The sequence below is a fragment of the Oncorhynchus masou genome, chromosome 28 (genome assembly GCF_036934945.1).
Source record: "Oncorhynchus masou masou isolate Uvic2021 chromosome 28, UVic_Omas_1.1, whole genome shotgun sequence".
Taxonomy (NCBI): Eukaryota; Metazoa; Chordata; class Actinopteri; order Salmoniformes; family Salmonidae; genus Oncorhynchus; species Oncorhynchus masou.
Window position 1 is genome coordinate 82290811 of NC_088239.1, and position 16495 is coordinate 82307305.

Sequence of the window (16495 nt, forward strand, 5' to 3'; positions counted from 1 at the left end):
TCCATTTTTCTGTAATTTTACTAATAATTAAAAAAATAGTTTTTAAAATTAATTTGCCACTGTCAGCATCTTATGAATCGCTTTGACTTGTGAAATATGTTAATAAAATTGAAATAAGACTGCAGCTTGCTTTATTGATATTTTCCCCCCACATTTTTATATATATAAAAGTAGGGTTATAATATCCTTGAAAAAGTCTCAGCTGTTTAAAATTTCCAGGCTGGCGTGCAGCCGTTCCATAAAACAGTAATGTTTCATCCTTTTGTACGTGTGTGCCGATTTCCATTGTAAAAGTCACATACTTTCCTATGTGTTCCCTCTCTGACGGCCAGATAGCCTCGTCTGCCAGTCCACCATCCACCTCCGCGCGCTTGTAGAAAATGTGCGTGGTTGCGCAATGAATTTAAGCGGCAAGTTTACCTAGAGTTTGTTGGCGTGACTGAGTCATGTCGCACACACACACTCTCACACACACACTCTCACACACACTCTCTCACACACACACTCTCACACACACACTCTCACACACACACTCTCACATCTGCTTTTGGATGATGGCATGGAACTCCTCTCCAAAGAAACTTCTGTATGTTTCACCTTTGAAAAAATCTGAAATGTTCTCTATATTATCCGTTCGTCCAACTGTGTGTCATGGTTGGAGAATTTTTTATTTTTTTATTTTACCTTTATTTTACTAGGCAAGTCAGTTAAGAACAAATTCTTATTTTCAATGACGGACGGCCTAGGAACAGTGGGTTAACTGCCTGTTCAGGGGCAGAACGACAGATCTGTACCTTGTCAGCTCGGGGATTCGAACTTGCAACCTTTCGGTTACTAGTCCAATGCTCTAACCACTAGGCTACACTGCCACTCTCACTGGCGCCATGGTTCATTTGATCATGACCTGAATTGACCAATCACATGGCGACGTGGCTCATTTGACCCGAATTGACCAATCACTTGGTAATGCTAATAGGCTACTAGGACCTGTCCATCTAGAAAATGGTTTGTGTGAACTTTCTCTAAGCTCTATGTACGCTTTCATACTCTGATTTAATCACTCTGATTTAATCACTCTGATTTAATCTCTCTATGATTTAATCTCTGATTTAACCTCTATGATTTAATCTCTGATTTAACCTCTCTATGATTTAATCTCTGATTTAACCTCTCTATGATTTAATCTCATAGGAGCATGTTAACAAACTCTCTCATCAGATTTAATTGTTAATGATTTAATCTCTGAGATGTTAATGGTCTCATATGATTTTAATTGCAAATTAAGATAACAATGATCATGCTTTCCTCACCCTGACTGCACCTGCTAACTAACAATTCCAAAACTTATTTATACACAGTTAATCTATGTACATCGATGAATGAGCACCAATGAGCACCAACAGTAGATGGTGTCGTTCATATAGTATGTAAACAATGCATAGTTAAAGTGGCTAGTGATCATAAAGATAGAGTCACATGATATAGAGTACAGTATATACTATGAGATGTAATTAGGGTATGTAAACATTATATTAGGTAGCATTGTTTAAATGGCTAGTGATAGATGTTACATCATTTCCCATCAATTCCCATTATAAAAGTGGCTGGAGTTGAGTTTGGTTAGCAGATGTTAATTTCCCCTAAGTTAAAGGCTTTGATTTCTACATGAACCGATGCAAAAGGGGGTATGAGAAAAAAATCGACCAGAAATTGTTAACAGGCTTCAGGAATGGATGTACTAACACCTTGACGTAAAGGCCCTGCCAACGGATATCAACACTTATGTTTATTCTGTAAGTTTTTAACATACCCATGGTTAGCAGATGTTTTTAATATTCACATTTCACATGATGTTCACAGGAAGTAGACCTACCATGGTTCTAGTGAGTTTATTTTATTGTATTTTTATTTTTATTTTTTTACTGATATGCATTTTGTATATGTTAATTAAGTGTTAACTGAATTTGCCACAATGTGAAATAACAGTTACAAACCATAGTAGTGTCTCCTACTATCCTCCCTTCACTGATGTTATGTTCAGCTCATAGTGTCTCCTGTTATGTTCAGCTCATGTTAATGGTCCTCCCTTCCACTGTTATGGTTATGTTCAGCTCATATGTCTCCTGCTACTGTCCTCCCTTCCACTGACTGTTATGTTCAGCTCATAGTGTCTCCTGCTACTGTCCTCCCTTCCACTAACATACTGTTATCTTCAGCTCATAGTGTCTCCTGCTACTGTCCTCCCTTCCACTGACATACTGTTATCTTCAGCTCATAGTGTCTCCTGCTACTGTCCTCCCTGACTGTTATGTTCCTCCTCCTGACTGTTATGTTCAGCTCATAGTGTCTCCTGCTACTGTCCTCCCTTCCACTGACTGTTATGTTCAGCTCATAGTGTCTCCTGCTACTGTCCTCCCTTCCACTGACATTCTGTTATGTTCAGCTCATAGTGTCTCCTGCTACTGTCCTCCCTTCTACTGACTGTTATGTTCAGCTCATAGTGTCTCCTGCTACTGTCCTCCCTTCCACTGACATTCTGTTATGTTCAGCTCATAGTGTCTCCTGCTACTGTCCTCCCTTCCACTGACTGTTATGTTCAGCTCATAGTGTCTCCTGCTACTGTCCTCCCTTCCACTGACTGTTATGTTCAGCTCATAGTGTCTCCTGCTACTGTCCTCCCTTCCACTGACTGTTATGTTCAGCTCATAGTGTCTCCCTGCTACTGTCCTCCCTTCCACTGACTGTTATGTTCAGCTCATAGTGTCTCCTGCTACTGTCCTCCCTTCCACTGACTGTTATGTTCAGCTCATAGTGTCTCCTGCTACTGTCCCTCCCTTCCCACTGACTGTTATCCAGCTCCTCATAGTGTCTCCTGCTACTGTCCTCCCTTCCACTGACTGTTATGTTCAGCTCATAGTTTCCTGTTATGTTCAGCTAATAAAAAAATGTTTGTTAGCTCATTGTCACTTTACTATAATTAAAAAATAGTCCTCTTATGTCCACTGACTGTTATGTTCAGCTCATAGTGTCTCCTGCTACTGTATTCCCTTCCACTGACTGTTATGTTCAGCTCATAGTCCCTCTACGTGCTTCCACTGACATACTGTTATGTTCAGCTCATAGTGTCTCCTGCTACTGTCCTCCCTTCCACTGACTGTTATGTTCAGCTCATAGTGTCTCCTGTTACTGTCCTCCCTTCCACTGACTGTTATGTTCAGCTCATAGTGTCTCCTGCTACTGTCCTCTCTTCCACTGACTGTTATGTTCAGCTCATAGTGTCTCCTGTTACTGTTACTGTTCTAGCTCATAGTGTCTCCTGCTACTGTCCTCCCTTCCACTAACATACTGTTATGTTCAGCTCATAGTGTCTCCTGCTACTGTCCTCCCTTCCACTGACATACTGTTATGTTCAGCTCATAGTGTCTCCTGCTACTGTCCTCCCTTCCACTGACATACTGTTATGTTCAGCTCATAGTGTCTCCTGCTACTGTCCTCCCTTCCACTGACTGTTATGTTCAGCTCATAGTGTCTCCTGTTACTGTCCTCCCTTCCACTAACTACTGTTATGTTCAGCTCATAGTGTCTCCTGTTGTCCTCCCTTCCACTGACTGTTATGTTCAGCTCATAGTGTCTCCTGCTACTGTCCTCCCTTCCACTGACTGTTATGTTCAGCTCATAGTGTCTCCTGCTACTGTCCTCCCTTCCACTGACATACTGTTATGTTCAGCTCATAGTGTCTCCTGCTACTGTCCTCCCTTCCACTGACATTCTGTTATGTTCAGCTCATAGTGTCTCCTGCTACTGTCCTCCCTTCCACTGACTGTTATGTTCAGCTCATAGTGTCTCCTGCTACTGTCCTCCCTTCCACTAACATACTGTTATGTTCAGCTCATAGTGTCTCCTGCTACTGTCCTCCCTTCCACTGACTGTTATGTTCAGCTCATAGTGTCTCCTGCTACTGTCCTCCCTTCCACTGACTGTTATGTTCAGCTCATAGTGTCTCCTGCTACTGTCCTCCCTTCCACTGACTGTTATGTTCAGCTCATAGTGTCTCCTGCTACTGTCCTCCCTTCCACTGACATACTGTTATGTTCAGCTCATAGTGTCTCCTGCTACTGTCCTCCCTTCCACTGACTGTTATGTTCAGCTCATAGTGTCTCCTGCTACTGTCCTCCCTTCCACTGACTGTTATGTACTGTAGAGTATGTTCAGCTCATAGTGTCTCCTGCTACTGTCCTCCCTTCCACTGACTGTTATGTTCAGCTCATAGTGTCTCCTGCTACTGTCCTCCCTTCCACTGACTGTTATGTTCAGCTCATAGTGTCTCCTGCTACTGTCACTGACTGTTATGTTCAGCTCATAGTGTCTCCTGCTACTGTCAAAGTGTCTCCCTTCCACTAACATTCTGTTATGTTCAGCTCATAGTGTCTCCTGCTACTGTCCTCCCTTCCACTGACTGTTATGTTCAGCTCATAGTGTCTCCTGCTACTGTCCTCCACTAAATATTCTGTTATGTTCACTGACTGTTATGTTCAGCTCATAGTGTCTCCTGTAAGGAGGGTACTGTCCTCCCTTCCACTGACTGTTCTATGTTCAGCTCATAGTGTCTCCTTACTGTCCTCCCTTCCACTGACTGTTATGTTCAGCTCATAGTGTCTCCTGCTACTGTCCTCCCTTCTACTGACTGTTATGTTCAGCTCATAGTGTCTCCTGCTACTGTCCTCCCTTCCACTAACATACTGTTATGTTCAGCTCATAGCTCTTTTATTTGTCTTTCTGTTGTCTGATGGTCAAACCAAGAGTGGACAACCCCTCCCTCCCACTCTTCAGTTAATGTCACCTCTCCCAGCTCTTACTGACACCTACCCTGTCGTGCTGTATCCAGCATCCTCACCCACTGAGCACCGGAGGTCAGTCCACCTTGGCATTGATGTTAACGTCCACAGACGGACCGGACTGGACCAACTCTAAACCCTATTATAGACGTATGTTTCCCAGGTTTGAATCGTACAGACAGTAGAGCAGTACAAAGATCCAGTATATTATACTGCACTGTACTGAACTACTCTACCCTACTGTGCTGTGGTGTCCAAACTTGTGAAACAGGAGGAAAATGACTTTCATATCCATAATTAGACTCACTACTACCAGGTGGATATCACAACATTGGGAAGGGGGAAAAAAAGGGTTTAAAAGTACAAAAAAAAAATATACAAACATAACTTGGAAATCAGTGTCGAAGTGTTACTGTGGAATTACCCTGTTCAGTCTTGACCTGAAGGTTCACATTGTTTGCTTTGCAGTTGTGGGATATTTGCTTCAAAACTGTAAGGTCTATGTCCAATGCGGTGGTTCCTCTTGTTAAAGCCTTCTTTTGTTTCGGGGCCAAGTAGAGAACATTAAGGTGGTGTTGCTAATTGGTTTTGTGTCCCATTTTTCCATCCCAAAACCGTTTTGGAAACCACTGCTAACTGTTGCTCCATCGCAGACCCATTTTCCTTGTTGCTTTTCAAAATGAAACCTTGAACATTCTTCCATTTTGTTTTTGTTCCAGATATGGATGAGAGGTCATGTGTGCTGTCCAGCTAAGGGCCTTGGTTGCCCCCCTCCCCCCGCTGCACGTCGCCGTGAGCATGTACCGTAGGAACGGTCTCTCGGATGGCGCCAGCATTAACTCCGCCTCCTCAGTGGTAAGAACAAGGACTGATTCTACTTCAGCCAACATTGATAGGAGTGACATCGAGCCTATCTATGTACTGATCTGAACACACTGAATGGAAAGGTAAACTCAGCAAAAGAAAAGAAAGAGGCCTTTCTACTGACTGGAAAAACACTAAAAGAAAGATGCCCAGGGTCTGTGCTCATCTGCGTGATCGTGCCTTAGGCATGTTGCAAGGAGGCATGAGGACTGCAGATGTGGCCAGGAAAATAAATTGCAATGTCTGTACTGTGAGATGCCGAAGACAGCGCTACAGGTAGACAGGACGGACAGCTGATCGTCCTCGCAGTGGCAGACCACGTGTCACAACACCTGCACAGGACCGGTACATCCGAACATCACACCTGCAGGACAGGTACAGGATGGCAACAACTGCCAGAGTTACACCAGGAAGGCATTATCCCTCCATCAGTGCTCAGACTGTCCACAATAGGCTGAGAGAGGCTGGACTGAGGGCTTGTAGGCCTGTTGTAAGGCAGGTCCTCACCAGACCTCACCGGCAACAACGTCGCCTATGGGCACAAACCCACCGTCGCTGGACCAGAAAGGACTGGCAAAAAGTGCTCTTCTCTGACGAGTCGCGGTTTTGTCTCACCAGGGGTGATGGTCGGATTCGCTTTTATCGTCGAAGGAATGAGCGTTACACCGAAGCCTGTACTCTGGAGTGGGATCGATTTGGAGGTGGAGGGTCCATCATGGTCTGGGGTGGTGTATCACAGCATCATCGGACTGAGCTTGTTGTCATTGTAGACAATTTCAACGCTGTGCTTTACAGGGAAGACATCCTCCTCCCTCATGTGGTACCCTTCCTGCAGGCTCATCCTGACATGACCCTCCAGCATGACAATACCACCAGCCATACTGCTCGTTCTGTGCGTGATTTCCTGCAAGACAAGAATGTCAGTGTTCTGTCATGGCCAGCGAAGAGTCCGGATCTCAATCCCATTGAGCACGTCTGGGACCTGTTGGATCGGAGGGTGAGAGCAAGAGCCATTACCAACAGACCTTGCAGTTGCCTTGGTGGAAGAGTGGAGTAACATCTCACAGCAAGTACTGGCAAATCTGGTGCAGTCCATGAGGAGGAGATGCACTGCAGTACTTAATGCAGCTGGTGGCCACACCAGATACTGACTGTTACTTTTGATTTTTAACCCCACCCCTTTGTTCAGACACATTATTCCATTTCTGTTAGTCACATGTTTGTGGAACTTGTTCAGTTTGTCTTTTGATGAATCTTGTTATGTTCATACAAATATTTACACGCGATAAGTTTGCTGTAAATAAACGCAATTGACACTGTCTGAAGTCTATCACCATGGAGACGAAGCCTCTTTGAACTACAGTACCAGTCAAAAGTTTGAACACATCTACTCATTCAAGGTGTTTTTCCTTTTTTTTTTTTTTTTTACTATTTTCAACATTGAGGAATAATAGGGAAGACAACAACACTATGAAATAACACATATGGAATCATGTAGTAACCAAAAAAGTGTTAAACAAATCAAAATACACTGCTCAAAAAAATAAAGGGAACACTTAAACAACACAATGTAACTCCAAGTCAATCACACTTCTGTGAAATCGAACTGTCCACTTAGGAAGCAACACTGATTGACAATACATTTCACATGCTGTTGTGCAAATGGAATAGACAACAGGTGGAAATTATAGGCATTTAGCAAGACACCCCCAATAAAGGAGTGGTTCTGCAGGTGGGGACCACAGACCACTTCTCAGTTCCTATGCTTCCTTGCTGATGTTTTGGTCACTTTTGAATGCTGGCGGTGCTTTCACTCTCGTGGTAGCATGAGACTGAGTCTACAACCCACACAAGTGGCTCAGGTAGTGCAGCTCTTCCAGGATGGGACATCAATGTGAGCTGTGGCAAGAAGGTTTGCTGGGTCTGTCAACGTAGTGTCCAGAGCATGGAGGCGCTACCAGGAGACAGGCCAGTACATCAGGAGACGTGGAGGAGGCCGTAGGAGGGAAACAACCCAGCAGCAGGACCGCTACCTCCGCCTTTGTGCAAGGAGGAGCACTGCCAGAGCACTACAAAATGACCTCCAGCAGGCCACAAATGTGCATGTGTCTGCTCAAATGGTCAGAAACAGACTCCATGAGAGTGGTATGAGGGCCCGACGTCCACAGGTGGGGTTTGTGCTTACTACAGCCCAACACCATGCAGGATGTTTGGCATTTGCCAGAGAACACCAAGATTGGCAAATTCGCCACTGGCACCCTGTGCTCTTCACAGATGAAAGCAGGTTCACATTGAGCACATGTGACAGACGTGACAGTCTGGAGACACCGTGGAGAATGTTCTGCTGCCTGCAACATCCTCCAGCATGACCGGTTTGACGGTGGGTCAGTCATGGTGTGGGGTGGCATTTCTTTGGGGGGCCGCACAGCCCTCCATGTGCTCGCCAGAGGTAGCCTAACTGCCATTAGGTACCGAGATGAGATCCTCAGACCCCTTGTGAGACCATATGCTGGTGCGGTTGGCCCTGGGTTCCTCCTAATGTAAAGACAATGCTAGACCTCATGTGGCTGGAGTGTGTCAGCAGTTCCTGCAAGAGGAAGGCATTGATGCTATGGACTGGCCCGCCCGTTCCCCAGACCTGAATCCAATTGAGCACATCTGGGACATCATGTCTCGCTCCATCCACCAACGCCACATTGCACTACAGACTGTCCAGGAGTTGGCGGATGCTTTAGTCCAGGTCTGGGAGGAGATCCCTCAGGAGACCATCCGCCACCTCATCAGGAGCATGCCCAGGCGTTATAGGGAGGTCATACAGGCACGTGGAGGCCACACACACTACTGAGCCTCATTTTGACTTGTTTTAAGGACATTACATCAAAGTTGGATCAGTCTGTAGTGTGGTTTTCCACTTTAATTTTGTGTGACTCCAAATATAGACCTCCATGGGTTGATAAATTTGATTTCCATTGATAATTTTTGCGTGATTTTTGTTGTCAGCACATTCAACTATGTAAAGAAAAAAGTATTTAATAAGAATATTTCGTTCATTCAGATCTAGGATGTGTTCCCTTTATTTTTTTGAGCAGTGTATTTTTTATATTTGAGATTGTTCAAAGTAGCAAGGTAGGGGTGGTATACAGAATATAGCCCTAGTTGGTAAAAGGTAGGGGTGGTATACAGAAGATATCCCTACTTGGTAAAAGAACAAGTCCATATTATGGCAAGAACAGCTCAAATAAGCAAAGAGAAATTACATTCCATCATTACTTTAAGACGTGAAAGTCAGTCAATATGGAAAATTTCAAGTATTTTGATTTCAAGTACTTTAATTTAAAGTGCAGTCGCAAAAACCCATCCAGCGCTATAATGAAACTGACCACCACAGGAATGGAAGACGGACACCTCTGCTGCAGAAGAAGTACATTAGTTACCAGCCTCAGATTGCAGCCCAAATAAATGCTTCACAGAGTTCAAGTAGCAGACAGCATCTCAACATCAACTGTTCAGAGGAGACCGTGTGAATCAAGCCTTCATGGTGGAATTGCTGCAAAGAAACACTACTAAAGGACACCAATAAGAAGAAGAAGACTTGCTTTGGCCAAGAAACACAAGCAATGGACATTAGACCTGTGGAAATCTATCCTTTTGGTCTGAGTCCAAATTTGAGATTTTTGGTTCCAACTTTGTCTTTGTGAGAAGCAGAGTAGGTGAACGGATGATCTCTGCATGTGTGGTCCCCACTGTGAAGCATGGAGGAGGAGGTGTGATGGTGTGTGGGTGTTTTGCTGGTGACACTGTTTAATTTATTTACAATTCAAGGCACACTTAACTTCTTGGCGCACCCATCCCTTTAGTGGGATCATTTTTGTCAACATCTGCTGATTTGCAGAGCCCCAAATTCAAATTCAATTACTAAGAATATTTCATTTTCATGAAATCACAAGTGCAAGATAGCAAAACACTGCTTAGCTTGTTGTTAATCCACCTGGCGTGTCAGATTTCAAAAAAGCTTATTGGCGAAAGCTATCCATGCGTTTATGTAAGGACATCTCTCTCAGCAGACACAACATTACTAACGGAGAGCAGCAAAGTAGATTTGTGAGTAAGGCAATAAAATGAATCACTTACCTTTTTGATCTTCAGATGTTTGCACTCACGAGACTCCCAGTTACCCAATAAATGTTCCTTTTGTTCCATAAAGATTATTTTTATATCCAAAATACCTCCAGTTGGTTGGCGCGTTATGTTCAGAAATCCACAGGCTCGAGCGGTCACGACGGGGCAGACACATTCCAAATAGTATCCGTAAAGTTCGTAGAAACATGTCAAATGTTTTTTTTATAATCAATCCTCAGGTTGTTTTTACAATATATAATCAATAATATTTCAACCGGACTGTAGCTTCTTCAATAGGAAGAGAGAAAATGTCTGCTCCACTCTGTTGGCGCATGCAAAACGCTGCTGGCACCCAGCCTTCCAATGACGCAATGTGATCTTTCTCGCTCATTTTTCAGAATAAAAGCCTGAAACTATGTCTAAAGACTGTTCACACCATGTGGAAGCCATAGGAAAATGAATATGGTTGATATCCCTTTAAATGGAGGGAAGGCATGCAATGGAACATTTACATTACATTTACATTTAAGAGAGCTTTCAGGAAAAACAGTACTTCCTGGTTGGATTTTCCTCAGGTTTTTGAAGAGGTGGGGTTTCAGGTGTCTCTGCAATATCAGTTCTGTTATACTCACAGACAATATTTTGACCGTTTTGGAAACTTTAGGGTTTTCTATCCTAATCTGACAATTACATGCATATTCTAGATTCTGGGCCTGAGAAATAGGCAGTTTCATTTGGGTACATTTTTCATCCAAACATCAAAATACTGCCCCCTACACTCAAGAGGTTAACCAGCATGGCTAACACACAGCATTCTGCAGCGATACACCATCCCATCTGGTTTGCGCTTCGTGGGACTATCATTTGTTTTTCAACAGGACAATGACCCAACACACCTGCAGGCTGTGTAAGGGCTATTTGACCAAGGAGAGTGATGGAGTGCTGCATCAGATGACCTGGCCTCCACAATCCCAATTGAGATGGTTTGGGATGAGTTGGACTGCAGAGTGAGCAGCCAACAAGTGCTCAGCATATGTAGGAACTCCTTCAAGACTGTTGGAAAAGCATTCCAGGTGAAGCTGGTTGAGATAATGCCAAGAGTGTGCAAAGCTGTCAAGGCAAAGGGTAGCTACTTTGAAGAATCTAAAATATATTTTGATTTTTACACTTTTTTTGGTCACTGCATGATTCCATGTGTTATTTCATAGTTTTACTGTCTTCACTATTATTCTACAATGTAGAACATTGTCAAAATAATGAGAAACCCTTGAATGTGTAGGTGTGTCCAGAAAGTGTTTCCCAATCATTTTTTGGGAAACACTTCTATGGTGTCTTGTAAATGTCCATGTACAGATGGTGTGACTGTCGGGCTTGTTTGTTGCTCTGCATTTACTCTTACTTTGTCTCTGAAGCTTATTTCTTGATCTAATATTGATCGTTGTGTATCTGATTCGTCACGTCTATGTATCTGTTAAATTCATGTATTTTTGCTTTCGGCCCACCTCCAATTGGTCAATCTTTTAAAATGAACGCACAAGAAAATATTTTAGTCTGTTGGGTTAATTTACATTGTTTAGTTTTGTCTTGCTTCTTCTGCATATCGCCCTCACAACATGTACCAATCTATCTCTGGTGTTTTTTCTTTTGTGAACTCAGGGAAGCAGCAGCTCGGACTCTCTGGATGGGCCGGGCTTGGACTTCTCCAAGAGTTACGATGCCGTTGTGTTTGACGTGCTGAAGGTGACGCCCGAGGAGTTTGCTGTGAGTACAGCCAAAGATAGACATGCCTCGATGGAGATGTTATATCACTGTGTTGTTTAATTTATTAATTTAATATGCTGTTGAATGTGAAACCGGAGACTCTTCTGGCCCAAGAGCACCGTTTAGGCCTTGTGATGTACAGCAGCTCTTTAACTGCACCAATTAGGAATGATAATGTATTATTTTTCTCTGTGGATGTCCTTCTAAGTAATTCACAGCCATTTACTCCTGCCTAGACATGCATTACTCTTCTGTATATTTGGGAGGTTTGAATAGAGGTTTTTTTTTCTTCTTCTTGTTATTGTAGGGTCAGATCACATTGGTGGATGCTCCAGTATTCAAAGCAATACATCCAGAGGTAAGAGAAAGACCCTGTTTCCTAACAACGTGTTGTTAGAGTGGATGTGCAAAAAGATCAAAGCATATCTTGATTTTTAAAGACGCGTGTGTGTGTGTGTGTGTGTTCGTCCACAATGATATGCATGATTTGAGTTGAACGAAGGTTCAGCCGTTGTAAATGACAATGTCTGATCCAGACAAGTTTTACAGGTGTTCTGTTTCCATGTCACTAATAAATAATGCTGGATGCTGCACTACCTCGCCATCTTGTATTGTCTTAGGGCCCCTAAAAAAGGCTAACGCCGGCTCTGACTGCACGGGTGGGGTGTGGATGTGAGTACGTAGACCCACAAGCTACTGCGACCCCCCCCCCCCCTTCCCATTCCTGAAGGTTCGATGTCATGTTGATGAGAAGCATCCATATTATTACATTTCTTGTACTTGATGAGAGTCATATTAGGGGACAACCTCAGACCCCCCCCCGATGATGCACTGTCTTCCGTGTTGCAGAAAGTTATTTTATGTCTGCGTGATAGAAAATAAAGTCCAAGGCACTGGGCAATCAAACTATTACCCTTCAGGAGGGAGGAGAATGGCAATGAAGATCAAGTGTATGTAGTTGGATTGGGGGCCAGTCAGTAGTTGGATTGGGGGCCAGTCTGTAGTTGGATTGGGGGCCAGTCTGTAGTTGGATTGGGGGCCAGTCTGTAGTTGGATTGGGGGCCAGTCTGTAGTTGGATTGGGGGCCAGTCTGTAGTTGGATTGGGGGCCAGTCTGTAGTTGGATTGGGGGCCAGTCTGGTTGGATTGGGGGCCAGTCTGTAGTTGGATTGGGGGCCAGTCTGTAGTTGGATTGGGGGCCAGTCTGTAGTTGGATTGGGGGGCCAGTCTGTAGTTGGATTGGGGGCCCAGTCTGTAGTTGGATTGGGGGCCCAGTCTGTAGTTGGATTGGGGGCCAGTCTATAGTTGGATTGGGGGTGGGGAGAAACGGTACGTTTTCCATACATGATTGTGTTCCGTTTTGCCAGGGCAGATCTGAGAGAACTCCTCAATACTGACCTTGCGCAACAAGTTCCTTTCGTACGTCTGTGAGAATCCAGAAGGCTCAGTCTGCGCGAGGAAGACCCTGGAACGCACCCGAGGTTTCAAGCAGCCGTAAACGACTGAAGTATAAAGTGCATGACGGCACTGGGTAATGTTAATGAGTAACAGTCACCAATGCGGGGGGAAAAAACGAGCCTAGTTTCACTAATCAAATGCTTTGTTCCCATCCAACTCTTCTCCTCTGAGCAGGCCTTAAAAAAACAACTAAAAAAAAAACATTTTTTTTTAGGAAATAGGAGTAACAGAGGTTTAAGCTGTTCTCATGAGTCAAGGCGGGGCCTTTTAATTGGAGCCAGTGCCTTGGTTATGCTCAAGATGCTAGAATTGCTGACAACTCCTCCAGTGAGATTCAAACACCTGCTCTTTGCCAATACGTAAACATTCAGAGACAAACATATTAAAACCATCTTAATGGTGAAATTAATACTACATTTGTTTTATTTGGACGTGGACAATGTACAGCGACAAAAAAAGCATACGTAGAGGTGCAAACTAATTCACTGTACATCTGCAGTCCGTGGGCAGGTGAGCATAGAAACATCTACAAAAGGGACATTCAAAATAGATGTGACAACTGATTGTTTACCACTTCAGTCCTCCTTCTGACATTAAAATGAAGCTAGTTTACAGTCTGTGTTTCAGGGCCCCTGATTGAAATGTTATCCATTTCAGTGTCACTTGTAGCGTGGATTCCACTGGACAGGGATCGCAGTAGGACATGTACAGCTGCTCAGCTGCTCAGTAGGACAGGACAGGGATGTAGGATATGTACAGCTGCTCAGTACTGGACAGGGATCGCAGTAGGATGTGTACAGCTGCTCAGTACTGACAGGGATCGCAGTAGGACATGTACAGCTGCTCAGTCCTTGACAGGGATCGCAGTAGGATATGTACAGCTGCTCAGTACTGGACAGGGATCGCAGTAGGACATGTACAGCTGCTCAGTACTTGACAGGGATCGCAGTAGGACATGTACAGCTGCTCAGTACTGGACAGGGATCGCAGTAGGACATGTACAGCTGCTCAGTACTGGACAGGGATCGCAGTAGGATATGTACAGCTGCTCAGTACTGACAGGGATCGGATGTGTACAGCTGCTCAGTACTTGATGTGGATACAGCTGCTCAGTCCTTGACAGGGATCGCAGTAGGATATGTACAGCTGCTCAGTCCTGGACAGGGATCGCAGTAGGATGTGTACAGCTGCTCAGTACTTGACAGAGAACGCAGTAGGACATGTACAGCTGCTCAGTACTGGACAGGGATCGCAGTAGGATATGTACAGCTGCTCAGTACTGGACAGGGATCGCAGTAGGATATGTACAGCTGCTCAGTCCTGGACAGGGATCGCAGTAGGATATGTACAGCTGCTCAGTACTGGACAGGGATCGCAGTAGGATATGTACAGCTGCTCAGTACTGGACAGGGATCGCAGTAGGATGTGTACAGCTGCTCAGTACTGGACAGGGATCGCAGTAGGATATGTACAGCTGCTCAGTACTGGACAGGGATCGCAGTAGGATATGTACAGCTGCTCAGTACTGGACAGGGATCGCAGTAGGACATGTACAGCTGCCCAGTACTGGACAGGGATCAAAGGTAGGATATGTACAGCTGCTCAGTACTGAACAGTACAGCTGATACGCAGTAGGATATGTACAGCTGCTCAGTACTGGTAGGTACAGCTGCCCAGTAGGACAGAGAACGCATAGGATATGTACAGCTGCTCAGTACTGACAGAGATCACAGGGATCAGCTGCTCAGTACTGGATATGTACAGCTGCTCAGTACTGGACAGGGATCGCAGTAGGACATGTACAGCTGCTCAGTACTGGACAGGGATCGCAGTAGGATATGTACAGCTGCTCAGTACTGGACAGGGATCGCAGTAGGATATGTACAGCTGCTCAGTACTGGACAGGGATCGCAGTAGGATATGTACAGCTGCTCAGTACTGGACAGGGATCGCAGTAGGATATGTACAGCTGCTCAGTACTGGACAGGGATCGCAGTAGGATATGTACAGCTGCTCAGTACTGGACAGGGATCGCAGTAGGATGTGTACAGCTGCTCAGTACTGGACAGGGATCGCAGTAGGATGTGTACAGCTGCTCAGTACTGGACAGGGATCGCAGTAGGATGTGTACAGCTGCCCAGTACTGGACAGGGATTGCAGTAGAATATGTACAGCTGCTCAGTACTGGACAGGGATCGCAGTAGAAAATGTACAACTGCTCAGTACTTGACAGGGATCGCAGTAGGATGCTGTACAGCTGCTCAGTACTGCTGACAGTACTGGACAGGATCGCAGTAGGATATGTACAGCTGCTCAGTCCTTGACAGGGATCGCAGTAGGATGTGTACAGCTGCTCAGTACTGGACAGGGATCGCAGTAGGATATGTACAGCTGCTCAGTACTGGACAGGGATCGCAGTAGGATGTGTACAGCTGCTCAGTACTGGACAGGGATCGCAGTAGGATATGTACAGCTGCTCAGTACTGGACAGGGATCGCAGTAGGATGTGTACAGCTGCTCAGTACTGGACAGGGATCGCAGTAGGATGTGTACAGCTGCTCAGTACTGGACAGGGATTGCAGTAGGATATGTACAGCTGCTCAGTACTGGACAGAGAACGCAGTAGGATATGTACAGCTGCCCAGTACTTGACAGGGATCGCAGTAGGATATGTACAGCTGCTCAGTACTTGACAGAGAACGCAGTAGGATATGTACAGCTGCTCAGTACTGGACAGGGATTGCAGTAGGATATGTACAGCTGCTCAGTACTGGACAGGGATCGCAGTAGAATATGTACAGCTGCTCAGTACTGGACAGGGATCGCAGTAGAATATGTACAGCTGCTCAGTACTGGACAGGGATCGCAGTAGAATATGTACAGCTGCTCAGTACTGGACAGGGATCGCAGTAGGATATGTACAGCTGCTCAGTACTGGACAGGGATCGCAGTAGGATATGTACAGCTGCTCAGTACTGGACAGGGATCGCAGTAGGATATGTACAGCTGCTCAGTACTGGACAGGGATCGCAGTAGAACATGTACAGCTGCTCAGTACTGGACAGGGATCGCAGTAGGATACATGTACAGCTGCTCAGTACTGGACAGGGATCGCAGTAGGACATGTACAGCTGCTCAGTACTTGCCATTTAGCTGTTTAGATGGAATAACCACCTCACTCCATTTCTGAAGTGTCTAAAACTATATTTAAAAATAATAATAATAATTGGGCAGATGTCAATGCAGAGTGTGACTCTGCATATCAACAAGACATGATTCTATTTTCCCCAACCCCTTGACAACTGTCTACTTTTATAACGTCAGTTATTTGGAAAGAAAGTAGAGATTCCTTGGTGTAAGATGAGAAAATATAGTGGCCTGACAATGTTTAACAGCTTACCTGGCAACATTTCACAGATTACGTTTCTACGCTGTTTGGGAGGAATGAAATTACATGTC

The 16495-nt window shown here is 44.8% G+C and overlaps 1 protein-coding gene across 1 annotated transcript in view; it reads left to right on the plus strand.

Annotated features, from left to right (window-relative positions):
• LOC135517076 (ras-specific guanine nucleotide-releasing factor RalGPS1-like) overlaps positions 1-16495 on the plus strand; it is a 100254-nt gene that overhangs the window by 49455 nt on the left and 34304 nt on the right. The window contains exons 2-4 of the mRNA XM_064941098.1: positions 5555-5690; positions 11475-11579; positions 11887-11937. Of these exons, the coding sequence (XP_064797170.1) occupies positions 5571-5690; positions 11475-11579; positions 11887-11937 (276 nt within the window). The 5' untranslated portion in view covers positions 5555-5570. The remainder of the gene's footprint in view (positions 1-5554; positions 5691-11474; positions 11580-11886; positions 11938-16495) is intronic.